Below are 27,960 nucleotides of genomic sequence, written 5' to 3' on the forward strand. Positions count from 1 at the left end.
CGCTGGTTACCCATTAACTGCTGGTGCCACCATAAAGGGACCCCCGGGACCCCCCCGGTGTCACTGTCACCCCCCACTACGACCATGGGGGCTCCGGCGCTGCCCCCCCCGCTCGTCCTGGGGCTCCTGCTGCTGCCATTGGCCACCGCCCAGCTGTGAGTCACCCATGGGACCCCTCCTGCACCCATGGGACCCCCCTGTCCCAGGACCCCCTATGGGACCCCCCCCACCAATTGGACCCCCACCCATGGGACCCCCTATGGGACCCCCCCCTTCACCCCTGGGACTCCCCTGTGCCCATGGGACCCTCCCTGTCCCAGGACCCCCCATGGGATCCCCAACCCATGGGACCCCCTATGGGACCCCTCCTGCACCCATTGAACCCCCCCCCACCTCCCAGGACCCCCTATGGGATCCCCAACCCATAGGACCCCCTATAGGACCCCCCTGCAGCCATGGGACCCCCCTGTCCCAGGACCCCCATGGGACCCCCCACCCATGGGACCCCCCAGCTCACCCAAGACCCCCCTGAACACGACCCCCCCTCCCCAAGATGGGATCCCTCCCATAGGGTGTGTGCTGGGGGGCAATGGGGGATATTGAAGTGAAATGGGGGGATTTGGGGTGTCATGGGGTCCCCAAGGGGTGTTCCCAGGGTCCTGTGGGGTCCCCAAGGTGCCATGGGGACAGGTTGGTGTGTCCCCAATGTGCCACCACTGTGTTGTCCCCAGGGTGACCAATGTGTCATGGGGACAGATTAGGGTGTCCCCAGGGTCCTGTGAGGTCCCCAAGGTGCCACTGGGACAGATTTGGGTGTCCCCAGGGTCCTGTGAGGTCCCCAAGGTGCCATTGGGACTGGTCAGGGTGTCCCCAGGATCCTGTGGGGTCCCCCAGGTGCCACTGGGACAGGTCAGGGTGTCCCCAGGATCCTGTGAGGTCCCCCAGGTGCCACTGGGACAGGTCAGGGTGTCCCCAGGATCCTGTGGGGTCCCCCAGGTGCCACTGGGACAGGTCAGGGTGTCCCCAGGATCCTGTGAGGTCCCCCAGGTGCCACTGGGACAGGTCAGGGTGTCCCCAGGGTCCTGTGGGGTGCCCAAGGTGTCATGGGGACAGGTCAGGGTGTCCCCAGGGTCCTGTGGGGTGCCCAAGGTGTCATGGGGACAGGTCAGGGTGTCCCCAGGATCCTGTGGGGTTCCCAAGGTGCCATTGGGACAGGTCAGGGTGTCCCCAGGATCCTGTGGGTCCCCAAGGTGCCACTGGGACAGGTCAGAGTGTCCCCAGGATCCTGTGAGGTCCCCCAGGTGCCACTGGGACAGGTCAGGGTGTCCCCAGGATCCTGTGAGGTCCCCCAGGTGCCACTGGGACAGGTCAGGGTGTCCCCAGGGTCCTGTGGGGTGCCCAAGGTGTCATGGGAACAGGTCAGGGTGTCCCCAATGTGTCATGGGGACAGGTCAGGGTGTCCCCAGGGTCCTGTGGGGTGCCCAAGGTGTCATGGGGACAGGTCAGGGTGTCCCCAGGATCCTGTGGGGTTCCCAAGGTGCCATTGGGACAGGTCAGGGTGTCCCCAGGATCCTGTGGGTCCCCAAGGTGCCACTGGGACAGGTCAGGGTGTCCCCAGGATCCTGTGGGGTCCCCAAGGTGCCATTGGGACTGGTCAGGGTGTCCCCAGGGTCCTGTGAGGTCCCCAAGGTGCCACTGGGACAGGTCAGGGTGTCCCCAGGATCCTGTGGGGTCCCCCAGGTGCCACTGGGACAGGTCAGGGTGTCCCCAGGGTCCTGTGGGGTCCCCAAGGTGTCATGGGAACAGGTCAGGGTGTCCCCAATGTGTCATGGGGACAGGTCAGGGTGTCCCCAGGGTCCTGTGGGGTGCCCAAGGTGTCATGGGGACAGGTCAGGGTGTCCCCAGGATCCTGTGGGTCCCCCAGGTGCCATTGGACAGGTCAAGATGTCCCTAGGATTCTGTGGGTCCCCAAGGTGCCATTGGGACAGGTCAGGGTGTCCCCAGGATCCTGTGGGGTCCCCAAGGTGTCATTGGGACAGGTCAGGGTGTCCCCAGGATCCTGTGGGGTCCCCAAGGTGTCATTGGGACAGGTCAGGGTGTCCCCAGGGTCCTGTGAGGTCTCCAAGGTGCCATGGGGACCTGGTGCCACCTCCACGCTGTCCCCAGGGTGACCATGGTGGCCCCAGCCGTGCTGCGGTTGGACACGGAGGAGCAGGTGGTGCTGGAGGCCCCGGGTTTAACAGTGGCCACCGAGGCCACCCTGCTGGTGCAGGACTTTCCCGGCAAGCGCCAGGTTCTCTATCAGGTCCGGGTCCCCATCAACCCGGCACAGGGCATGATGGCCACGGCCACCATCAAGGTACGGATGTCACCTCCCGCTGTGTCCATCCCAGGTGTCACCTCCCCCCGTGTCACCTCCCTGTGTGTCCATCCCATGTGTCCCCTCCCCCCGTGTCACCTCCCCATGTGTCCGTTCCATATGTCACCACCCCACCGGTCACCGACCCCTCCTGACTCAACGAGGTGACACAAACCCACGGGAGGGGGTGGGGAAGCTCCATGGGGGTGGTGGCATCTGGGGGGGGGATGGTCACCATGGGGTCCTTGGGGACAATCACCATGGGGTCCTTGGGGCTGGTCATCATGGGGTCTTTGGGGACAGTGACCCCAGGTCCTTGGAGATGGTGACCCCAGGTCCTTGGGGACAGTGGTGACCATGGGGTCCTTGGGGATGGTGACCATGGGGTCCTTGGGGACAGTGGTGACCATGGGGTCCTTGGGGGTGGTGACCATGGGGTCCTTGGGGACAATGATCCCCGGTTCTTGGGGACAGTGACCATGGGGTCTTGGGGATGGTGACCCCAAGTCTTTGGAGATGGTCACCCCAGGTCCTTGGGGACAAGTGACCATGGGGTCCTTGGGGCTGGTCACCATGGGGTCTTTGGGGACAGGGACCCCAGGTCCTTGGAGATGGTGACCCCAGGTCCTTGGGGACAGTGGTGACCATGGGGTCCTTGGGGACAGTGGTGACCATGGGGTCCTTGGGGATGGTGACCATGGGGTCCTTGGGGACAATGATCCCCGGTTCTTGGGGACAGTGACCATGGGGTCTTGGGGATGGTGACCCCAAGTCTTTGGAGATGGTCACCCCAGGTCCTTGGGGACAAGTGACCATGGGGTCCTTGGGGATGGTGACCGGGGGTCCTTGGGGACAACGACCCCTAGTCTTTGGAGGCAGTGACCATGGGGTCCTTGGGGATGATGACCCTATATCCTTGGGGATGGTGACCATGGGGTCCTTGGAGATGGTGACCCTGGGGACTTTGGTGACCGTCACCTAACACCCTCACCCCACTGCCATCCCATGGTCCCCATGGTGCGGGTGCCACCGGTGTCCCCTGTCCCCGCAGGTGTCGGCCAAGACGCTGCCGCCAGCCCAGGGGAAGCGCTTTGTGTCGGTGACGGCGCGGGTGGCCCAGGTGACGCTGGAGAAGGTGCTGCTGGTGTCACTGCAGAGCGGCCACATCTTCGTGCAGACGGACAAGCCCATCTACACCCCCAGCTCCACCGGTGGGTCCCCTCGGTGACACCACGGGCTCTTCTTCGTGGCATCTTGGGGTCCCTTCTATGGCATCTTGGGGTCTTCTTGGTGGCATCTTGGGGTCTTGGGTCCCTTCTATGACATCTTGGGGTCTTCTTGGTGGCATCTTGGGGTCTTGGGTCCCTTCTATGGAATCCTGGGGTCTTCTTGGTGGCATCTTGGGGTCTTGGTGGCATCTGGGAGTCTTGGGTCCCTTCTATAGCATCTTGGGGTCTTGGTGGCATCTTGGGGTCTTGGGTCCCTTCTATGGCATCTTCGGCTCTTCTTGGTGGCATCTTCGGCTCTTCTTGGTGACATCTTGGGGTCTTGGGTCCCTTCCATGGCACCTTGGGGTCTTGGTGGCATCTTGGAGTCTTGGGTCCCTTCCATGACACCTTGGGGTCTTGGTGACATCTTGGGATGTTGGGTCCCCTCCAGGGCACCTTGAGGTCTTGGTGGTATCATGGGCGCCCTCCATGGTATCTCGTGATCTTCTTGGTGGTACCTTGGGGTCTTGGGTCCCCTCCATGACATCTTGCCATCCTGGTGTGACCTTGGGTTGCCGGGGACCAGCTCCTATTTGGGGACATCCCCCCAGGGACCCAACCCCCATTTGTGGGTGTCCCCACCCTGTCCCTTCTCACCGTGTCCCCATGTCCCCTCCCAGTCCTTTGCCGCATCTTCGCCCTGGACCACCGCATGGAACCAGTGTCCAAGACGGTGGTCGTGGAGTTCAAGGTGGGTTCCCATTGGTGACAGAGGGACACGGGGACCCCATTATCACCATCCCCAACGGCTCCATGTCCCCCTAGACCCCCGACAACATCATCGTCAAACAAGTGTCCGTGTCCTCGCCCATGAAAACCGGCATCTTCTCGGTCAACCATTACCTGCCCGAGGTCATCAGGTGGGTGTCACCTCCCCGGGGGACATGGGGACATGGGTGGCCACCACTTTGTCCCCTCACCTTGTCCCCTCGGTCTTTCCCAGCTTGGGGACGTGGACGATTATGGTCAAATTTGAAGATTCGCCAGAACAGGTCTTCTCCACCCAATTTGAAGTCAAGGAGTACGGTAAGGTCCCTGGACGCCTGGGTCCCTCGGGCCTCTCCCGGACGCCTGGGTCCCTCGGGCCTCTCCCGGACGCCTGGGTCCCTCGGGCCTCTCCCGGACGCCTGGGTCCCTCGGGCCTCTCCCGGACGCCTGGGTCCCTCGGGCCTCTCCCGGACGCCTGGGTCCCTCAGTCTTTGACACATACCTGGGTCCCTCGGGCCTCTCTTGGACGCCTGGGTCCCTCGGTCTCTCCCGGACGCCTGGGTCCCTCAGTCTTTGACACATACCTGGGTCCCTCGGTCTCTCCCGGACGCCTGGGTCCCTCGGTCTCTCCCGGACGCCTGGGTCCCTCGGTCTCTCCCGGACGCCTGGGTCCCTCAGTCTTTGACACATACCTGGGTCCCTCGGGCCTCTCTTGGACGCCTGGGTCCCTCGGTCTCTCCCGGACGCCTGGGTCCCTCAGTCTTTGACCCATACCTGGGTCCCTCGGGCCTCTCCCAAACACCTGGGTCCCTTGGGCATCTCCAGAATGCCTGGGTCCCTTGGGCATCTCCCAGACCCCTGGGTCCCTTGGTCTCTCCTGAACGCCTGGGTCCCTTGGACCTCTCCCGAACGCCTGGGTCCACTGGATGCCCATCCCCCACAGTGCTGCCGAGCTTCGAGGTGCTCCTGGAGCCAGAGGAGAAGTTCCTGTACATCGACCGGCAGGAGGATTTCCGGGTGACCATCACCGCCAGGTGGGACGGGGACACCCAAATCCTGCAGCTTTGGGGTCGAAATCCCACCCGAGGGACAGTGGGGGGTGACATTGATCCTGTGGGATGTCCCCAGGGATGGGGGTGGCACCGGTGGGAGGTGACGGAGTGAGCGTGGTGGGGACAAGGGGATGGACGTGACAGGAGGTGAGGGGACATGGGGTGATGTCCCCAGGGGTGACACAGGGGGACATGGGCAGGTGGAGTGACAGGGACACTGATGGGGATGTGGGGCAATGGGGTGAGAGGGTGACATGACATGGATGTGGGGACATGCGGTAGCAGTGACAGGGCCATGATGGGGACATGGTGACAGTGACAGTGACGGGGATGTGATTGGGATGCGGTGACAGTGACGGGGATGTGATGGGGACATGGTGACAGTGACAGGGACGCGATGGGGACATGGTGACAAGGATGGGGATGTAATGGGGATGCAGTGACAGTGATGGGGATACAGTGACGGGGCTGTGACGGGGATGCGGTGACAGTGACGGGGATGTTATGGGGACATGGTGACAGTGACAGGGACGGGATGGGGACACGGTGACAATGATGGGGATGTAATGGGGATGCAGTGATAGTGATGTGGATGCAGTGACAGTGATGGGGCCACGATGGGGATGCAGTGACTGTGACAGGGATGCGATGGGGACACGATGACAGTGATGGGGATGCAATGGGGACATGGTGACAGTGATGGGGACGCGGTGACAATGACAGGGCCGTGATGGGGATGCAGTGACAGTGACTGGGGTGTGATGGGGATGCAGTGACAGTGATGGGGATGTGATGGGGACACGGTGACAGTGGCGGGGATGTCATGGGGCCACGGTGACAGTGATGGGGACGCGGTGACAGCGGCTCGTCCCCAGGTACCTGTACGGGAAGCGCCTGCAGGGCTCGGCGTTCGTCCTCTTCGGCGTCATGGTGGACGATGAGAAGAAGAGCATCCCCCAGTCCCTGCAGCGCATCCAGGTGACACCGGCAGTGTCCCCGTCCCCATCCCTTGTCCCCATTCCCATTTCATGTCCCTGTCCTGTGTCCCCATCCCCATCCTGTGTCCCTGTCCCCATACCATGTCCTTATTCCTGTCCCATGTCCCCATCCTGTGTCCCCATCCCCTGTTCCTATCCCCATCCCATGTCCTTGTCCCTTGTCCCTGTCCCAAGCCCCCATCCCCATTTCATGTCCCAGTCCTGTGTCCCCATCCCACAGCCCCATCCCTATTCTGTGTCCCTGTCCCCACCCTATGTCCTTATTCCCGTCCCTGTCCTGTGTCCCTATGTCCCCATCCCATGTCCCCATCCTGCGTCCCCACCCCGTGTCCCTGTTCCCATTCCCTGTTCAGCTCTGTCCCTTGTTGTCACTGTCATCCCTCCCCCTGTCCTCATCTCAGTCCCCGTGTTTGTCCCCAGCCTGGTCCCCATGGCTGTCCCCTGTCACCACCCCTGTCCCCAATCTGGTCCCAATGGTTGTCCCCCGTCCTTGTTGTTGTCCCCTGTTCCCATCCCTGTCCCCACCCCAGTTCCTGTGATTGTCCCCATCCTTGTTGTTGTCCCCTGTTTCCCATCCCTGTCCCCTGTTCCTATCCCTGTCCCCACGCTTGTCCCCTGTCCCCGTTGTTGTCCCCTCTCCCACTGACCCTGTCCCGCAGGTGACCGATGGGGATGGGGAGGCCACGCTGTCCATGGCCAACCTGCGGCAGCGGTTCAAGAACCCCCAGGAGCTGGTGGGACATTCGCTCTACGTGTCCGTCACCGTCCTCACCGACTCAGGTGTGCGGGGGACACGGGAGGACATGAGGGGACATTGGGGGACATGGGGGGACAGGGACAGTGGGGACACATGAGGCCACTGGCTCTGTCTGTGTCACAGCCCTCAGCAAGTTGGGTGGGTGGGGGACATGTGGGGACATAGGGGGATGGGGGCAGCAGTGACACATTGGCTGGGGACACATTGGGGTTGGGGACACCAAAGGATGGAGAGACAAGGGGTTGGGGACACACGCGTTGGGGACACCAAAGGATGGAGAGATGAGAGGTTGGGGACAAAGGCATTGGGGACACCAAAGGACGGAGAGACGAGGGGTTGGGGACACCAAAGGACGGAGAGACGAGGGGTTGGGGACACAGGGGTTGGGGACACCAAAGGATGGAGAGATGAGGGGTTGGGGACACCAAAGGATGGAGAGACAAGGGGTTGGGGACACGTTGGAGTTGGGAACACAGTGGTTGGGGACACCAAAGGATGGAGAGACAAGGGGTTGGGGACAAAGGTGTTGGGGACACCAAAGGATGGAGAGACAAGGGGTTGGGGACACCAAAGGATGGAGAGACAAGGGGTTGGGGACACCAAAGGATGGAGAGATGAGGGGTTGGGGACACACAGGTTGGGAACACCAAAGGATGGAGAGACAAGGGGTTGGGCACAGCGAGGATGGAGTTGGGGACAGTGAGGATGGGGCCACCTGGGGCCACCCAGGTCCCCTGGTGGGCACTGTGGGTGACATGTCCGTCCCCGTGGCCGCCGCAGGCAGTGACATGGTGGAGACGCAGCGCAGTGGCATCCGCATCGTGACGTCCCCCTACACCATCCACTTCACCCACACCCCCAAATACTTCAAGCCGGGGATGCCCTTTGACCTGACGGTAATGACACCTGGGGACAGCGTTGGGGACAGTTGGTCCAGGACCCCCATGTGTCACCAGCGTTGTGGTGGGGACAGGACAAACCTGGGGGGGTTGTGGGTGGAGGAGACGTGGGGACCAGAGTTTGTCCCTATGTCCTGTCCCTGCGTCACCTGGATGGCACCGGGTGACGTGTCCCTTATGCCGTGTCCCAATGTCAGGTCTATGTCACCAACCCCGATGGGTCCCCGGCTCCGCGTGTCACCGTCAAGGCTGATGGCTTCCAGGGGATCGTCTCCACCCAACGTGATGGCACGGCCAAGCTGGTCCTCAATATGCCGGCCAATAAGGACACTGTCCCCATCACTGTGAGTGACAATCGGGACCGGGGTGGCCAAGGTGGGGACAGGGGCGACCTGGGGCTTGGGGTTGCTGTGACAACACTGGTGGTGGAGATGTTCAGGTGAGCGAGAACTGTGGGCAACATGGTCACCTTTGACCAAGGGCCAGGACAGCAGGATCAGGGGACCAGGGTGGCCTTGACATCAATGGTGGCCAAGGGATGGGGCCACCCTGGTCACTGTTGACCAAAGACCGGGATGGCCAAGGTCAGGGGGACAGGAGTGGCCAAGGGCCAGGAGGGCAAATGTCAGGAGGACCAGGGTGGTTGAGTTGACTGGAGTGACCAAGATGCCCAGGGAAGCAGAGATCATGGGGTTGACCAAGGAGCTGATGACCCTTGACCAAGGAGATGTTCAGGTTGACAAAGGGAGATGACCAGCTTGACCTAAGACTTGACCAGGTTGACCAAAGAGTTGATGATCGTTGATCAAGGAGGTGATCAGGTTGACCAAAGAGTTGATGACCGTTGATCAAGGAGGTGATCAGGTTGACCAAAGAGTTGATGACCGTTGATCAAGGAGGTGATCAGGTTGATCAAAGAGTTGATGACCGTTGATCAAGGAGGCGATCAGGTTGATCAAAGAGTTGATGACCGTTGATCAAGGAGGTGATCAGGTTGGTCAAGGAAGTGGTGATCATTGACCAAGGGAGATGACCAGATTGACCAAGATGACCAGGTTGACCAAGGAGTTCATGACCAGGTTGACCAAGGGAGTTGATCAGCTTGATCAAGATGATCATGTTGACCAAGGAGATGATGACGATTGACCATGGCAGGGAACACCAGCACAACCAAGACCTCTACAGCGGCCCAGACCTCCATATTGACCCCACCCAGGTCCACGCCTCTCCCTGTTGACCCAATGTCACCGTGTCCCCCATGTCGCAGGTGCGGACGGACCAGCCAGGGCTGCCGGCCGAGCGCCAGGCCTCGCGGCAGATGACGGCAGAAGCGTACCGCAGCCAGGGCTCCTCCGGCAACTTCCTCCACCTGGCCGTGGGGGCCACCGAGGTGAAGCCCGGGGACAACCTCGTCGTCAACTTCCACCTCAAGAGCAACAGCAACGCCGTCCGCGACGCCGTGCGGTTCTTCACCTACCTGGTGAGGGCGCGTGGGCCGACCGATTGTCCCCCGTCTTAATCCCAGAGTGTTGGGGTTGGAAGGGACCTCAAAGCTCATCCAGTCCAACCCCCCAGAGCAGGGACACCCAGTTGAAGTGACACAGGAACGTGTCCCTGTCCTTGAGCTGAGGGGCCACAACTGGACACACTATTCCAGATGTGACCTCAAGTCTTGGTGACTTCGGTGACCGCGTGGCCACCAACCGCGTCCTCTCCTCGCCCACCCGCAGGTCATGAGCAAGGGCCGCATCGTGCGTGTGGGACGGCAGGCGCATGAGGCCGGGCAGAGCCTGGTCACCATGTCACTGCCGGTGACAGCCGAGCTCATCCCCTCCTTCCGCATCGTGGCCTACTACTACGTGATGCCCAGCGAGATCGTGGCCGACTCCGTCTGGGTGGACGTCAAGGACACGTGCATGGGCAGCGTGAGTGGGACCTCCAGGGGTGTTGGCTGGGCCTTGGAGGTGGCTTGGGTGACTATTGAGGGGTCTTGGGTGACCCTTGAGGTGGCCTTTGGGGAACTTGGGGGACACTTAGAGGGGCCTGGGTGACCCTTGAGGTGGCCCTTGGGGGACACTTGGAAGGACTTGGGTGACCATTGAAAGGGTTTGGGTGACTCTTGAGGGGTGTAGGTGACCATTGGAAGGGTTTGGGTGACTCTTGAAGGGATTGAGTGACCCTTGAGGTGGCCCTTGGGGGACTTGGGGGACACTTGGAAGGGCTTGGATGGCCCTTGAGGAGCTTGGGTGACCCTTGGGGGACATTTGGAAGGGCTTGGGTGATCCTTGAGGGGCTTGGGTGATCCTTGAAGGGCTTGGGTGACCCTTGAGGTGGCCCTTGGGGGACAGTTGGAAGGGTTTGGGTGACTCTTGAGGGGTTTTGGTGACCACTGGAAGGGTTTGGGTGACCCTTGAGGTGGCCCTTGGGGGACTTGGGGGACACTTGGAAGGGCTTGAGTGACCCTTGAGGTGGCCCTTGGGTGACCACTGGAAGGGTCTTGGGTGACTCTTGAGGGTCTTGAGTGACCCTTGAAGGGCTTGGGTGACTATTTGAAGAGTTGGGTGACCCTTGAAGGGCTTGGGTGACCCTTGAGGTGGCCCTTGAGGGACTTGAGTGACCCTCGAGGGGTTTGTGTGACCACTGGAAGAGTTTGGGTGACCCTTGAAGGCTTTGAGTGGCCCATGATGGGGACTGGGTGTCACTTGGTTGCTTTGGATAGTCCATGAGTGACCTGAGCAGCCCATTGATGGTCCAGATGTTCTACCATGAGGAACATCAACCACCCCTGGTGGTCCTCACCACCCCCTGGGTTCACTGCAGCTCCTGGAGAAGTGGTGAAGGTTCTTTTGGGGTGTCTCGTGGACATCACTCAATGCCACCTCATGTCCCCAACCCAACGTCACCCCATGTCCCCCCCAGCTGGTGGTGAAGGGCGCGTCGGAGGCCGACAACCGCGTCCACGAGCCGGGGACGCCCATGCGGCTGCGCATCGAGGGTGACCACAAGGCCCACGTGGGGCTGGTGGCCGTGGACAAGGGCGTCTTCGTCCTCAACAAGAAGCACAAGATCACCCAGACCAAGGTGGGTGAGCGCGTCCCCGCTGTCCCCACTTGTCCCGGTGGCCGTCACCATTGTCCCCAACTCGGCCGCAGGTGTGGGACACGGTGGAGAAGAGCGACATCGGCTGCACCGCGGGCAGCGGGAGGGACAACGTGGGCGTCTTCGCCGATGCCGGGCTGAGCATTGTCACCAGCGAGAAGGTCACCACGCCACAGCGAGCGGGTAGGGGACACGCTGGGGACAACCTGGGGTGGCATCTCAAGGGTGACACCTTGGGGATGTGGTACTTCAAGGATGGGGCTCAAGGATGGGTAGGGGACATGTTGGGGACAACCTGGGGTGGCACTTCAAGGATGGGGCTCAAAGATGGGTAGGGGACATGTTGGGGACAACCCGGGGTGGCATCTCAAGGGTGACACCTTGGGGATGTGGTACTTCAAGGATGGGGCTCAAGGATGGGTAGGGGACATGTTGGGGACCACATGGGGTGGCATCTCAAGGGTGACACCTTGGGGATGTGGTACTTCAAGAATGGGCTCAAAGATGGGTAGAGGACATGTTGGGGACAACCTGGGCTGGCATCTCAAGGGTTGATCAAGGAGGCGATCAGGTGGGAACATGGTACTTCAAGAATGGGCTCAAAGATGGGTAGGGGACATGTTGGGGACAACATGGGGTGACACTTCAAGTGTGACACATTGGGGATGTGGCACGTCAAGGGTTGGGGAATGTGACACCTGGAGGTGTCCCCTGAGCTTTGGGATGTGACAACTGATGCCTGGGGGAGGTGACACTTGTGTTCGGGGTCACATCCTGATGTCACGGGGTGGTGACACCTCTGTCCCCTCCCTCCTCAGAGGTCCAGTGTCCCCAACCTGCCAAGCGCAAGCGCCGCTCCCTGCAGCTCATGGAGTACAAGGGCACCAAGGGTAGGTGGCACCGGAGTGTCCCTTGTCCCCAAGAACACCAGGATGACCCGTACCCCTGGGGACACCATGGTGTCCCATGTCCTTGAGGGACATCAGATTGTCCCATGTCTGAATTCACACTGGTGTCCCAAGCCCTTGAGGGACACCACAGTGTCCCATGTCCCAAAGGCCACCAGCGTGTCCCATGTCCCTGGTCCCACCACAACATTCCACACCCTACAGGCCACCAGAGTGTCCCAAAGGCCACCAGAGTGTCCCACATCCCCGAAGGCCATCAGATCATTCCATATCCCCATCAATAGCAATGTCCCATGTCCCAAAGGCCACCAGAATGTCCCAGAGGCCACCAGAGTGTCCCAGGTCCCCAGTGACACCATAGCACCTCAAACCCCAAAGGCCACCAGAGTGTCCCATGTCCCTGAGGGACACCAGCTCATTCCATATCCCCATCAATACCAGTGTCCCATGTCCCAAAGGCCACCAGAGTGTCCCAGGTCCCTGGTGACACCACAGATTCCATGACTCAAAGACCATCAGCATGTCCCATGTCCCTGGGGACACCGGATGCCATTTGGGTCCCTTGGTCCCATCAGCGGCCGAGTACACAGACAAGGCCCAACGCAAGTGCTGCGAGGACGGGATGAAGGACAACCCCATGGGACACAGCTGCGAGCGCCGGGCCACCTACATCCAGGACGGGGACACCTGCGTCCAGGCCTTCCTGACCTGCTGCAACTACATCAAGGGCATCCGGGAGCAGAAGCAGCGCGTGCTCCACCTCCAGCTGGCGCGAAGCAAGTCCTGGGTCATGGGGGTGGGAGAAGGTTGGGTGGACCTTGGGGGAAAGTTGGGTGAAGGTCAAGAGAACATCAAGTGAAGGTTGGGAGATGGTTGGGTGAAGGTTGGGAGATGGTTGGGTGAAGGTTGGGAGATGGTTGGGTGAAGGTTGGGAGATGGTTGGGTGAAGGTTGGGAGATGGTTGGGTGAAGGTTGGGAGATGGTTGGGTGAAGATCAAGAGAACCTCAAACGATGGTTGGGTGAAGGTTGACTGATTGTTGGGGGAAGGTTGGGTAAGCCTTGGGGGAAAGTTGGGTGAAGGTCAAGTGAACCTCAAGCAATGGTTGGGTGAAGGTCAAGAGAACCTCAAGTGATGGGTGGGAGATGGGTGGGGGAAGGTCAAGAGAACCTCAAACGATGGTTGGGTGAAGGTTGGGAGAAGGTTGGGTGAACCTTGGGTGAAGGTCAAGAGAACCTCAAGCAATGGTTGGGAGATGGTTGGAGGAAGGTTGGGAGATGGTTGGGTGAACCTTGGGTGAAGGTCAAGAGAACCTCAAGCAATGGTTGGGAGATGGTTGGCTGAAGGTTGGGAGATGGTTGGGTGAACCTTGGGTGAAGGTCAAGAGAACCTCAAACAATGGTTGGGAGATGGTTGGCTGAAGGTTGGGAGATGGTTGGGGGATGGTTGGGTGAAGGTTGGGAGATGATTGGGGGAAGGTTGAGTGATGGTTGGGGGAAGGTTGGGTGAACCTTGGGGGAAAGTTGGGTGAAGGTCAAGTGAACCTCAAGTGATGGTTGGGAAAGGGTTGGCTGAAGGTTGGGTGCTGCCCACACACCTCTCGGGCGGCGCTCGGACGATGCTGGGGGTGCTACCGGCTCCGCCCAGGGGTTGCTCTCCTGAGGCCACGGTCGAGGGGGATGGTGCCGCCCCCAGGCGAGGTGGACGATGGGTTCCTGGATGACGACGACATCCCCTCGCGGAGCCTCTTCCCGGAGAGCTGGTTGTGGCAGGAGGAGACGCTGACGGAGCCGCCCAACGATCTGGGGTGAGTGTGCGACCCCGTCCCACCACCCCGTGGCTCAACCTGGGGATCAACACCTCCTCCTTGGCCAGCTCTGGAGGCTGGAGATCAGTTATGAACCCCACAAGTCCATCAAGGGCCACCTTGGACCTCCTGGGTCAACCTGGGGACCAACTGTGACAGCCTGGTCCAGCTCAGGTGCCGTTTACACCCCCCTGGTCCACCTTGGGGACCAAGTGTGACAGGCTGGTCAAGCTCAGGGACCATCTACACCCCCCTGGTCCACCTTGGGGACAAAGTGTGACACCTTGGTCAAGCTCAGGGACAATCTACACCCCCCTGGTCCACCTTGGGGACCAGCTTTGAGCCCCTACTCCAGCGTGGTGGCTGGTGCCACCTCCCAAGCCTGGCTTAGGGTCGGTTTTGACCTCTTTGGTCCTTCCCATCTTCACCAGCATCTCCGGGAAGACTCTGCCCATCTACCTGAAGGACTCCATCACCACCTGGGAGGTCTTGGCTGTCAGCCTCTCCCCAAACAAGGGTACGTGATGGAGGAGGAAGGTGCCCCCTGGGGATTGGAGGAGTTCCCCAAACCTTGGGGGTGGTTCCTTGGGACTTGAGGGATCTCCTGAACCGTGGGAAGATCTGTGGGACTTAAGGGATCTCCTGAACCTTGGGAAGATCTGTGGGACTTGAGGGATCTTCTGAACCTTGGGAGTCTCCATAGGACCTGAGGGGTCTCCTGAACCTTTGGGGGGACTCCATGGGACTTGAGGGATCATCTTGGGGACATCCCTGTGACGCAAGGAGCCCCTAAACCTGAGCCCTGTGTCCCCATGGGCCACCCGGCAGGGCTGTGCGTGGCCGACCCATATGAGATCACGGTGATGAAGGAGTTCTTCATCGACCTGCGCCTGCCCTACTCCGTGGTGAGGAACGAGCAGGTGGAGATCCGCGCCATCCTCTACAACTACTGGACCCACGAGATCACGGTTGGTAGGAGACCCCCATGGGTATCTAGGGGGGCTTTGGTGGCCACCTGGACCCCACGGCCAACTCGGTGTCCATCAGGTTCGCGTGGAGCTGGTCCACAACCCGGCCATCTGCAGTGCGTCCACCTCCAAGATGCGCTACCAGCAGATCCTCAAGCTGAAGCCACAGTCGTCCTGGGCTGTCCCCTTTGTCATTGTCCCCTTGCAGCTGGGACAACATGACGTGGAGGTCAAGGCCGCTGTCCGGGGCAGTTTTGTGGCCGATGGCGTCAAGAAGAAGCTCAAAGTTGTGGTGAGTAGACATTGTTGTTTGTGGTGTCTCCACCATGTGGTGCCACCTCCATTGCTGAGGTGTCCCCACTGTGGTGGCCCTGTAACATCCACATCTCTGGTTCCATCCTGGTGTTGGCATCCAAGGATCCTCCATCCAGGATGGTCAAACGTGGTCTCCTGGGGTTTTCCCAGTTTGGCCCATGACCTGGGGATGCTGGTTTGTACTGGGACATCTTTCCTGGACAACCCTGGTGGTGGCATCTTGGGGTCTTGGTGGCATCTTGGGCTATTGGGTCGCCTCCATGGCACCTTGAGGTCTTCTTGGTGGCATTTTGGGGTCTTAGTGGCATCTTAGACTATTGGGTCCCCTCCATAGCACCTTGAGGTCTTCTTGGTGGCATCTTGGGGTCTTGGGTCCTCTCCATGGCACCTTGAGGTCTTCTTGGTGGCATCTTGGGGTCTTGGTGGCATCTTGGAGTCTTAGGTCCCCTCCATATCACCTTGAGGTCTTCTTGGTGGCATCTTGGGTTCTTGAGTCCCCTCCATGGCACCTTGAGTTCTTGGTGGCGTCTTGGGGTGGGACAACTTTCCTGGACAACCCAGAGGGAGGTTGGGAAGGGGAGGAACCCAAACCCAACCCAACCTGTAGCCTTGGACTCTCCCCTCTGCAGCCCGAAGGGATAAGGTTGGAGAAGACGGTGAAGATCGTTGAGTTGGACCCGAAAACGAAGGGAATCAGTGAGTGGCCCCGGGTGGTCTTGGGGATGACCCAGCCCCATGGGGATGTCCCTGTCTCATGGGAATGTCCCGTGCGGGATCAAGGGCATCTCAGGGGACAAGGGAAGCCCCACCATGGGCCTGGGACATCTTGAGGGATGATGGATGTGCCACCAAGGGTGGGACTGGGACATCCTGGGGACAAGGGACATCTTACTATGGAGATGAGGCATCTCAGGGAATCTGGGACATCCTGTGGTGGGTCTGGGACATCCCTGGGGACAAGGGACATCCTTGGGGACAAGGGACATCCTGCTATGGAACTGGGGCATCTCAAGGAATGAGGGACATCCTGCTGCAGGTCTGGGACACCCTTGGGGACAATGGGGCATCTTAAGGGAGAAGGGACACCCTGGTCCAGCTCTGGAACATCTCAAGGGACAAGGGACATCCTGCTGCAGGTCACCACAGGGTGGTGGGGACATGAAGGGTCACCCGTGTCCACCTTGACCTCCCTTGCCCCACAGATGGTGTCCAAGAAGAGCGGGTGAGGGCAGCCAACCTCTCCGACATCGTCCCCAACACCGAATCAGAGACCAAAGTCAGCATCCAAGGTGGGACCACAGGGGACACCCCTGGGGACAAACCGGGAGGGGACAGGACGCTCCCCGCCTTGACGTGTCCCCTTCTTCTGGTCCAGGCAACCCCGTGTCCATCCTGGTGGAGAAGGCCATCGACGGGGACAAGCTGAAGCACCTCATCGTGACGCCGGCGGGCTGCGGCGAGCAGAACATGATCGGGATGACACCCACGGTCATCGCCACCCACTACCTGGACAGCACCCAGCAGTGGGAGAGCTTCGGCATCGACCGGCGCGCCGAGGCCGTCAACTTGATCAAAAAGGGTGGGGACATCTGCTGCGGCGTGGGGGCATCATCTCCCAAAGGGTGGGGGCATCATCTTCCAAAGGGTGGGAACATCATCTCACGTAGGGTGGAGTCATCCCCTAAATTGGTGGTGGCATCTCCCGAAGAAAGGGTGGGAGCATCATCTCCCATAGGGTGAAGTCATCATCTCCTGTAGCGTGGTGGCATCTCCCATAGGGTGAAGTCATCATCTCCCAAAGGGTGGGAGAATGATCTCCCAAAGGGTGGGAGAATGATCTCCCATAGGGTGGAGTCATGATCTCCTAAATGGGTGGGGGCGTCATCTCCCGTAGGGTGGAGTCATGATCTCCCATAGGGTGGAGTCATGATCTCCTAAATGGGTGGGGGCGTCTCCTAAATGGGTGGGAGCATCATCTTCTGTAGGATGGAGGTATCATCTCCCATAGGGTGGAGTCATGATCTCCTAAATGGGTGGGGTCATCATCTCCCAAAGGGTGGTGGCATCTCCTGTAGGATGGTGGTATCATCTCCCATAGGGTGGAGTCATGATCTCCTAAATGGGTGGGAGCATCTCCTAAATGGGTGGGGTCATCATCTCCCAAAGGGTGGTGGCATCTCCTGTAAGGTGGTGGCATCATCTCCCAAAGCATGGTGGCATCTCCCAAAGGAAGGGTGGTGGCATCATCTCCCATAGGGTGGAGTCATCCCCTAAATCGGTGGTGGCATCATCTCCCATAGGGTGGGGGCATCATCTCCCATAGGGTGGCCAATGGCTGAAGGATCTTTATGGCCTGAAGCCACCCTTGCGTGCTCCTTGCATTGGCCAATGGTTGAAGGACCTTTATGACCTGACAGCACCTTTGGGTGCCCCTTGCGTTGGCCAACCCACATCTCCTCCGCAGGTTACACCCAACAACTCGCTTTCCGCAAGCCCGACAACTCCTACGCCGCCTTCAAGGACCGGCCATCGAGCACCTGGTGAGGGTCCCGTTGCCACCACCGCCACGTGGGTCCAGGTGACGGGGTCGAACGTGCCACTGAGGTCCCCCCTGTCCCCCAGGTTGACAGCCTATGTGGCCAAAGTCTTCTCCTTGGCCATCACGTTGGTGGACATCGAGCCCGAGGTGGTTTGTGGGGCCGTCAAGTGGCTCATCCTGGAGAAGCAGAAGCCCGATGGCATCTTCCAAGAAGACGCTCCCGTCATCCACAAGGAGATGGTGGTATGGGGGGTCCCAATGCTGGTGGCCAAGGTTTAGGAGATCCCTCAGGTCCTATGGAGTCCCCCCAAGGTTCAGGAGATCCCTCAAGTCCCATGGAGTCCCCCCAAGGTTCAGGAGATCCCTCAAGTCCCATGGAGTTCCCCCAAGGTTCAGGAGATCCCTCAAGTCCCATGGAGTTCCCCCAAGGTTCAGGAGATCCCTCAAGTCCCATGCAGTCCCCCCAAGGTTCAGGAGATCCCTCAAGTCCCATGCAGTCCCCCCAAGGTTCAGGAGATCCCTCAAGTCCCATGCAGTCCCCCCAAGGTTCAGGAGATCCCTCAAGTCCAATAGGGATCTCCAAGGTTCAGGAGATCCCTCAAGTCCCATGGAGTCCCCCCAAGGTTCAGGAGATCCCTCAAGTCCCATGGAACCTCCCAAGGTTCAGGAGATGCTGACTGAGCTATGGGGACAGGATGACATTGGGTGACATGGACAAGCATCGGGTGGCCCCACGTCACCATCCTGAGGTGGTTTCCCCCCATTTTGTCCCCCAGGGCGGGTACCACGGTGCCGAACCCGAGGTGTCCCTCACGGCCTTCGTCCTCATCGCGCTGCAGGAGTCCCGGGAGATCTGCAAGGACCGCGTCAACGTGAGTGGCCTTGTCCCCAACCCCACGCTGGGGACAATTGGCTCTTGTCATGTAGACCCAACCCTTCTCGAAGCCACCTGAGACCCCAAAATTGGCCTTTTCCCCCAGAGCTTGGAGAGGAGCATCACCAAGGCCGCCGAGTATCTCACCAAGAGGTACCAATCTCTGGCCCGACCCTACACGGTGGCCTTGACCTCCTACGCGCTGGCCCTGACCGGCCACCTCAAGAGCGAGAAGGTTCTCATGAAGTTCTCCAAAGGTGACATTTTGCCCATGGGGGACATGGGGACAACACCAGGGTGCAGGGGAGACGTAGTTATGGGTTATCTGGGGTGGGGCTATGTGTCCCCTGACCGACCACCTCAATACCCCGGACCAACCACCTCAAGAACCAGGAGGTTCTCATGAAGTTCTCCAAAGGTGACGTTTTCCCCATGGGGGACATGGGGACAACACCAGGGTGTGGGGGACATGTAGATATGGGTTATCTGGGGTGGGGACAACATGTCCCCTGACCGGCCACCTCAAGAACCAGGAGGTTCTCATGAAGTTCTCCAAAGGTGATGTTTTGCCCTGGGGGGACATGGGGACAACACTGGGGTGTGGGGGACACGTAGTTATGGGTTATGTGGGGTGGGGACAATGTGTCCCCAAGGGGTGCTGACCCACCGGTGTCCCCTCAGGGGGGAAGAGCTGGGAGGAACGTAACGCCCGCACCTACAACATGGAGGGGACGTCCTACGCGCTGCTGGCCCTGCTGCAGATGGAGAAGGCGGAGCTGACGGGGCCGGTGGCCCGGTGGTTGGCCCAGCAGAACTACTTCGGTGGTGGCTATGGGTCCACTCAGGTGGGCTACGGGTCCCCCAGCACCCATGGGTGCTGCCGTGGGGTTGAGGGGTCACCTTGTGGCCCTGGGGACTCCAGGGATGGCGAGTGGCTCTTGGGGACATGTCTGGGACCTCAAGGGTGTTGAGGGATCCATCAGGGCATGGGGTCCTCCTCAAGGCCACCCCAGGGTGCTTTGGGGACACTCCAGGTGTTGTCCCCAAGCCCTGGTGACCCCGGTGTCCCTGCAGGCCACCATGCTGGTGTTCCAAGGGTCACCTTGTTGTCACTTGAGGTCACCCAGGGGTTCTTTGGGGACACTCCAGATGGTGTTCCCAAGCCCTGGTGACACCAGATGTCCCTTCAAGCCACCATGCTGGTGTTCCAAGGGTCGTTGTGTTGTAACTCAGGGTCCCCCAGGGGTCTCTGGGGACAGTCCAGATGGTGTCCCCAAGCCCTGGTGACCCCAGTGTCCCCGCAGGCCACCATGCTGGTGTTCCAAGGGTCACCTTGTTGTCACTTGAGGTCACCCAGGGGTTCTTTGGGGGCACTCCAGATGGTGTCCCCAAGCCCTGGTGGCACCAGATGTCCCTTCAAGCCACCATGCTGGTGTTCCAAGGGTCATTGTGTTGTAACTCAGGGTCCCCCAGGGGTCTCTGGGGACACTCCAGATGGTGTCCCCAAGCCCTGGTGACCCCGCTGTCCCTTCAAGCCACCATGCTGGTGTTCCAAGGGTCATTGTGTTGTAACTCAGGGTCACCCAGGGGTCTCTGGGGACACTCCAGATGGTGTCCCCAAGCCCTGGTGACCCCGGTGTCCCCGCAGGCCACCATGCTGGTGTTCCAAGGGTCACCTTGTTGTCACTTGAGGTCACCAGGGGTTCTTTGGGGACACTCCAGGTGTTGTCCCCAAGCCCTGGTGACCCCGGTGTCCCCGCAGGCCACCATGCTGGTGTTCCAAGGGTCATTGTGTTGTAACTCAGGGTCACCCAGGGGTCTCTGGGGACACTCCAGATGGTGTCCCCAAGCCCTGGTGACCCCGGTGTCCCCGCAGGCCACCATGCTGGTGTTCCAGGCGCTGGCCCAGTACCAGCTGGCGTCCCCGCGGGAGCTGGAGCTCAACCTGGACGTGTCGCTGCTGCTGCCGCGCCGCGCCAAACCCGTCACCTACCGCTTCGAGAACACCAACGCGCTGGTGGCGCGCTCCGAAGAGGTACGGACACCGGGTCACCCGCGTCACCCGCGTCACCGTCACCGGGTGTCCCCGTCCTCTCCCTGTCCCCCAATGTCCCTGTTCACTTTGTAGCCTTCAGTGTTCCTGTTCTCTTTGTGTTTTGTTGTCCCCTCAATGTCCTGGAATGTCCCTGTCCCATCCATATCCTTCAGTGTCCCTGTCCCCTTTGTGTCTTGGTTGTCCCCTCAATGTCCTTTAATGTCCTTGTCCCCTTTGTGTCTTGGTTGTCCCCTCCATGTCCTTTAATGTCCCTGTCCCCTTCATGTCCTTCAGTGTCCCTGTCCCCTTTGTGTCTTGGTTGTCCCCTCCATGTCCTTCAGTGCCCCTGTCCCCTTCATGTCCTTCAGTGCCCCTGTCCCCTTTGTGTCTTGGTTGTCCCCTCAATGTCCTTTAATGTCCCTGTCCTCTTCATGTCCTGGAATGTCCCTGTCCCCTCCATGTCCTCCAGTGTCCCTGTCCCCTTTGTGTCTTTGTTGTCCCATCCGTGTCCTTTAATGTCCCTGTCCCCTTCATGTCCTTCAGTGTCCCTGTCCCCTTTGTGTCTTGGTTGTCCTCTTCATGTCCTGGAATGTCCCTGTCCCCTCCATGTCCTGGGATGTCCCTGTCCCCTGTGTCCTTTACTGTCCCTGTTCTCTCCATGTCCTTCAGTGTCCCTGTCCCCTTTGTGTCCTTGTTGTCCCCTTCATGTCCTGGGATGTCCCTGTCCCCTTTGTGTCCCTGTTGTCCTCTCCATGTCGGGGGATGTCCCCATTGTCCCTGTCCCCACAGACCAAGCTGAACGAGGACTTCACAGTGAAAGCCAAGGGCACGGGCAAGGGGACAATGACAGTGGTGACCGTCTACAACGCCAAGGTCCCCGAGAAGGACAACAAGTGTGACAACTTCGACCTGCGGGTGCAGGTGGAGGACGTCAAGACAGGTGAGTCCCTGATGTCCCTACGGTGTCCCCTGTACCCCTCCCCGTGGCCTCTGTGTGTATCCCCCATGTCCCCTTCAATGTCCCCTCATTGTCCCCACACAGGCAAGGAAGAGGACGGCGTCGTCCGCTCCGTCAAGATCACCATCTGCACCAGGTTGGGGACATTGGGGACAATGGAGATAAGGAGGGGAGTGGGGACACTGGGGACAGGGACATCGGGGATGGGGGTGTTGGGGACAAGAGGGGACAAGCGTGTGGCCTCAGCGCTGTCCCCACAGGCACCTGGACAACGTGGATGCCACCATGTCCATCCTGGATGTGTCCATGCTCACCGGCTTCTCACCCGACCTGCAGGACCTGAAGAGGGTGAGCGTGGGGACATGGGGACATGCGGGGACACAGGGACATGGGGAGGACGTGGGGACATGGAGAGGGGACACAGCACCCTACTGTTGTGTGCCACCATGTCCTTGTGTCCCCACATGTGTCACCGTGTCCTCGTATTCCCCTGTGCTGCTGGGTCCCTGTCCCTGTCCACATGTCCCCTGGTGTCACTGTGTCCTTGTGTCCCCATGTCCCCCTGTGGTTCCATATACCCCATGTGGTCCCATGTCCCCACATCCTCCCTGCATTCAACCATCCCCCCATGTCCCCACATCCTCCCCACATGCCCTCGTGTCCCCACATCCTCCCCGTGTCCCCTTGTCCCAACACGTCCCCCTGTGTCCCCATGTCCCCCTACATCCCCCCAGTGTCCCCACTGGGGGGACGTGGGAGGACTTGTCCCCACGTCCCCTCATGTCCCCACATCCCCCTGTGCCCCTACGTCTCCTTGTGTCCCCCAGTGTCCCCACATCCCCGTGTCCCCACATCCCCACGTGTCCTCATGTCCCTGTGTCCCCACGTTCCTCCGTGTCCCCACGTCCCTGCATCCTGCCACGTTCCCCACGTGTCCCCACGTGCCCGGTGTCACCATGTCCCTGTCCCCAGCTCACGGGGGGGGTGGACAGGTACATCTCCAAGTTCGAGATCGACAAAGCACTGGCGGAGCGCAGCAACCTCGTCATCTACCTGGACAAGGTGGGGACAATGGGGACGTGGGGATGGGGACAAGGATGGGACAGGGCTGGGGGAGCGATGGGACAGGGGTGGGGACAACGACAAGGATGGGACAAGGATGCGGACAAGGACATGGGGGACAATGGGGACATGAGGATGGGGACACAGGTGGGGTTGGGGACAGGAAAAGGTTCTCGGGGTGGGGACAAGGCCATGGGTGGCTTCACATGGTGGATGGGGACATGGCGGTGACACAGCTGGGGACAGGGCCAGGCTGGGGGTTGTGGCACTAGATGCCGTCCCCATGTCCCCACGAGCACGTCACGCTCGTGATGTGACATGACATGATGGAACACGTCATGGCCATGATGGGACATGTCATGGTTGCAATGGGACATGTGATGGCCATTGATGGGACATGTCATGGTTGTGATGGGACCTGTCATTGACATGATGTGACACGTGAAGGTCATGATGGGACATGTCGTGGTCGCGATGGGACCTGTCATTGACATGATGTGACATGTGAAGGTCATGATGGGACATGTCGTGGTCACGATGGGACCTGTCATGACCACAATGGGACAATCCATTGACATAATGGGACACGTCATGGTCATGATGGGATGTGTCATTGACCTGGTGGGACATGTCATAGTCATAATGGTGTCCCCACAATGTCCCCGTGTCCCCAGATCTCCCACAAGGCCGAGGAGTGTTTCGCCTTCAAGGCCCATCAGCGGTTCCGTGTGGGCCTGATCCAACCAGCGGCCGTCACCGTCTACAGCTACTACAAGATTGGTGCGTCCCCATGTCCCCTCCTGTCACCCTCGGGTCCCCTCTGTCCTCCACAAAGTCCCCTCCTGTCCCTTTGTCCCACCTGGTCTTCTCCCTGTGTCCCCTTGTGTCCCTTGTGTCCTCTGCTGTCCCTTCCTCCACGTGTCTCCCAATCATGTCCCCCCTCACCTCATGTCCCCTTGTGTCCCTTTGTGTCCCCACAGATGACCGTTGCACCCGTTTCTACCACCCGGACAAGGACGGGGGACAGCTGAGCAAGATCTGCTATGGGGACGTCTGCCGATGCGCCGAAGGTGACGCGGGGACATGGGGACAATGGTGTGACCGTGATGGGACACGTCATGGTGGTGATGGGACAAGTCATTGATGTGATGGAACATGTCATGGCGGTGACAGGTTGTGACATGGTGGTGGTGGGACCTCGTGGTCATGGTGGGACACCTCATGGCCATGGTGGGACACCTCGTGGTCATGATGGGACCTTATGGCCATGATAGGACATGTCATGGTTGCAATGGGACAAATCATGGCCGTGATGGGAGCTGTCATTGATATGATGGGACACGTCATGATTGCAATGGGACACCTCATGGCCATGATAGGACCTCATGGCCATGATGGGACAAGTCATAGCCGTGACGGGACCTCGTGGCCACAATGGGATGTGTCATTGACATAATGGGACATGTCATGGTCGTGATGGGACACATGAAGGTCACGAAGGGACATATCAATGACATGATGGAATATGTCATGCTCGCGATGTGATGTATCATGGCCATGATGGGACACATCATGGTTGCAATGGGGTGCGTCATGGGCACGATGGGACACGTCATGGCCATGATAGGACCTCATGGCCATGGTGGGACACGTCATGGTCATGATGGGACACGTCATGGCCACGATGGGACAATCCATTGACATAATGGGACACATCATGGTCATGATGGCCTCTATCATCGACATGATGGGACACATGAAGGTCATGATGGGACACATCAGTGACATGATGGAACACATCATGCTCATGATGGGACACGTCGTGACCATGATGGGACACATCATGGTTGTGATGGGGCCACGTCCCTGCCGTGATGCGACATGTCACTGCCACCCCAGACCGCGTCATGGCCGTGTCCCCATGTCCCCACAGAAAACTGCTTCGTGCAGCACAAGGACGACGTCGCCATCACTGTCAACCAGCGCATCGAGCGTGCCTGCGAGGCCGGGGTCGACTATGGTGGGACATGGGGACAATGAGGGGTGTGACGTCATTGAGGGACAATGGGGGACGTGGCATCATGGAGGGACAATGAGGGGTGTGACATCATGGAGGGACAATGGGGGGTGTGACATCATGGAGGGACAATGAGGGATGTGACATCATGGAGGGACAATAGGGGACACAAAGGATTTGGATGGGGAGATGAAGGGGCCATAGAAGGACATTGGGGGGCAATGAGGACACAGGAGGTGATGGGGACATGGAGGGACAAAAAGGACAGGAGGGGACATGGGGGGACACGGGGCAGCATTGTGGGTGCTGTGATGGGGTGGGGGTGACATGGTGATGTCCCCTCCCCAGTGTACAAGGTGAAGCTGGTGGCCACGGAGCAGTCGCCGTCACACGACAACTACATCATGACCATCCTCTCCGTCATCAAGATGGGTATGACCGTGGTTTGGGGACAAGGCCACCGTGGGAGTCACCTCAGGCTGGGGACAGCCAGGGAGGGGGGGGTTGGTGGCACTAAGGTGGCCTGGGGACACCCAAGTAGGTTGCGGACACTCAGTGGTGATGGGGACACTCATTGGGAAGGGCCACCAGGTGTGTTAGTGGCACCAGGGTGGCTTGGGGACACCCAAGTGGGTTGGGGGCACCCAACAGTGATGGGGACACCATTGGGAAGGGCCACCAGGGGGCTTGGTGGCACTAGGGTGGCTTGGGGACACCCAACAGTAATGGGGACACTCATTAGGAAGGGCCACCAGGGCTGTTGATGGCACTCAAGGGTGTTGGGGACACCCAAGTGGGTTGGGGGCACCCAACAGTGATGGGGACACTCATTGGAAAGAGCCACCAGGGCTGTTGGTGGCACCAGGGTGGCTTGGGGACACCCAACAGTAATGGGGACACTCATTAGGAAGGGCCACCAGGGCTGTTGGTGGCACCCAAATGGGTTGGGGACACCCAGCAGTGATGGGGACACTCATTGGAAAGAGCCACCAGGGCTGTTGGTGGCACCAGGGTGGCTTGGGGACACCCAACAGTAATGGGGACACTCATTGGGTAGGGCCACCAGGGCTGTTGGTGGCACCCAAATGGGTTGGGGACACCCAGCAGTGATGGGGACACTCATTGGAAAAGGCCACCAGGGCTGTTGGTGGCACTCAAGGGTGTTGGGGACACCCGTGAAGGCTGTTGTCACCCAGTTGAGGTGGGGACACCCATGGGTGCTGGGGAAGGCTGGAGGGGGCTGGTGTCACCCACAGCTGGTGACAACAGTCCCTGTGGACTGAGTGTCCCCATTGCGGGACGTCCCCAAGCGGCCGTCCCCATTGCGTTGGGTGGAGGTGACGTGTCACCCGCGTGTCCCCTTGGTGACAGGGACCGATGAGGACCCGGCCAGGAGCAACCGGACCTTCGTGAGCCACCGGCAGTGCCGGGACGCGCTGCAGCTGCGGCTCGGGCAGGAATACCTGGTGTGGGGCCTGGCCAGCGATATGTGGGTCACCAACGGCCGGTAGGGACATGGGGACACACTGGGGACGTGGGGACACTGGGGATGTGGGTGGGATATGGGGATGTGGAAATACAGGGACATGAGACACTGGGGATGTGGGTGGATGGGACATGGGGACACGTGTAGGGATACACATGGGGATGTGGGGACATGGGGACATAAGACATGAGACGCTGGGGACATGGGGACACAAGACATGAGACATTGGGGATGTGGGTAGATGGGACATGGGGACACGTGTGGGGACACGTGTGGGGACACACGTGGGGATGTGGGGACATAAGACATGAGACACTGGGGACATGGAGACACATGTGGGGACATGGGGGCACAAGACATGAGGCATTGGGGCTGTGGGTAGATTGGACATGGGGACACACGTGGGGATGTGGGGACATGGGGACACAAGACATGAGACACTGAGGACATGGGGACATAAGACATGAGACATTGGGGGCATGGGGACACAAGACATGAGACATTGGGGACACATGTGGGGGCATGGCGACACAAGACATGAGACACTGGGGACATGGTGATGCATGTGGGGACATGGCGACACAAGACATGAGACACTGGGGACATGGGGACGCATGTGGGGACATGGCGACACAAGACATGAGACATGGGGGATGTGGATGGGTGGGATATGGGGACGTGGAAATACAGGGACACAGAACACTGGGGACATGGGTAGATGGGACGTGGGGACACGTGTGGTGACACAGGGACACGCGTGTGGACACAATGACATGGGACATTTGGGACGTGGGTAGATGGAACACAGAGACATGGGGACACAAGGACATGGGACATTTGGTACGTGGGTAGATGGGACATGGGGACATCGAATGACAGGGACATGGGGACATTGTGGACAGAGGTAGATAGGACATGGGGACATGTGTGGGGGACATGGGGACACAAGACTTGAGACATTGGGGATGTGGGTAGTGGGGACATGAGGACACAGGGACGCAAGACATGGGACGTTGGGGACATGGAAACACAGGGACATAAGACACGGGGACATTGGGAACAGGTAGATGGGACATGGGGACATGTGTGGGGACACAGGACATGGGACACTGGGGATGTGGGTAGACGAGACATGTGGGGACATGGGAACACAGGGACACGGGGACACATGCGGGGACACTGGGGATGCAAGTAGATGGGACAGAGGGACACAGGAACACAGGGACATGGGAACACGTGTGGAGACACTGGTGACGTGGGCAGGTGGGACATGAGTGGGCGGGACATGGGGACACAAGCCACAGGACATTGGGAACACAGGGACACAACCCGGGGACCCTGGGGCCGTGGGCAGAGGGGACATGGGGTCCCAGAGCCACACGGTGACAATGGTGACAAGGCCTGTCCCCATTCTCCACTATCTCACATGGGGTTGTGCTCCCACCCACACGTCCCCCCATCTGTCCCCCATTATAACCCGTGTCCCCTCTGTGTCCCCCCTGTCCCCAGCTTCTCGTACCTGGTGGGGAAGGACACGTGGCTGGAGCTGTGGCCCTCGGAGGACAAGTGTCAGGAGCCAGACCTCATGTCCCTGTGCCAGGACCTACTGGAGTTCGCCGAGGCCATGACCATGTTCGGGTGCCCATCCTGAGCCCCCCACCCATGGGTGCCGTCTATGGGTGCCCCCCTACCCTCCCGTCCCCCCACCACCACTTTTTTAGGGTTAAATAAAGGCCTTACTGACAGTCCGGCTCTGGGTTTGTGTGGGGGGGATGTGGGGACGCAGTTGGGGACAATGGGGTGGTGAGGCCTTTGCTGGTGTCATGGGGACTCTGTAGGGGACATCGGGGTG

General features: G+C 59.9%; 1 protein-coding gene across 2 annotated transcripts; it reads left to right on the forward strand.

Moving 5' to 3' along the window:
- On the forward strand, positions 1 to 27,853 carry C3 (complement C3). Of its 2 annotated transcripts, none has more exons than XM_065859247.2 (40): positions 1 to 155; positions 2,167 to 2,359; positions 3,411 to 3,570; positions 4,248 to 4,318; positions 4,393 to 4,487; positions 4,571 to 4,653; positions 5,279 to 5,369; positions 6,263 to 6,365; positions 7,045 to 7,165; positions 7,923 to 8,038; positions 8,239 to 8,385; positions 9,309 to 9,521; positions 9,772 to 9,966; positions 10,961 to 11,122; positions 11,194 to 11,323; positions 11,959 to 12,030; positions 12,624 to 12,824; positions 13,695 to 13,854; positions 14,286 to 14,371; positions 14,683 to 14,822; positions 14,902 to 15,114; positions 15,767 to 15,833; positions 16,340 to 16,426; positions 16,513 to 16,716; positions 17,602 to 17,677; positions 17,760 to 17,919; positions 18,453 to 18,548; positions 18,657 to 18,807; positions 19,232 to 19,395; positions 20,427 to 20,585; positions 21,375 to 21,525; positions 21,628 to 21,679; positions 21,804 to 21,891; positions 22,516 to 22,605; positions 23,280 to 23,385; positions 23,586 to 23,675; positions 24,539 to 24,625; positions 24,971 to 25,054; positions 25,994 to 26,129; positions 27,618 to 27,853. In XM_065859247.2, exons 1-40 carry the CDS (start codon positions 85 to 87, stop codon positions 27,757 to 27,759), a joined length of 5,013 nt encoding a protein of 1,670 aa, XP_065715319.1. In that variant the 5' UTR covers positions 1 to 84; the 3' UTR covers positions 27,760 to 27,853. The 2 variants fall into 2 exon arrangements, with proteins under 2 accessions (XP_065715319.1, XP_065715320.1); XM_065859248.2 differs by having other exon boundaries at positions 13,743 to 13,854.
- The last annotated feature ends 107 nt before the right edge of the window (positions 27,854 to 27,960 follow it).

Source organism: Patagioenas fasciata, chromosome 32 (assembly GCF_037038585.1).
Source record: "Patagioenas fasciata isolate bPatFas1 chromosome 32, bPatFas1.hap1, whole genome shotgun sequence".
In the NCBI taxonomy this organism is placed as follows: domain Eukaryota; kingdom Metazoa; phylum Chordata; class Aves; order Columbiformes; family Columbidae; genus Patagioenas; species Patagioenas fasciata.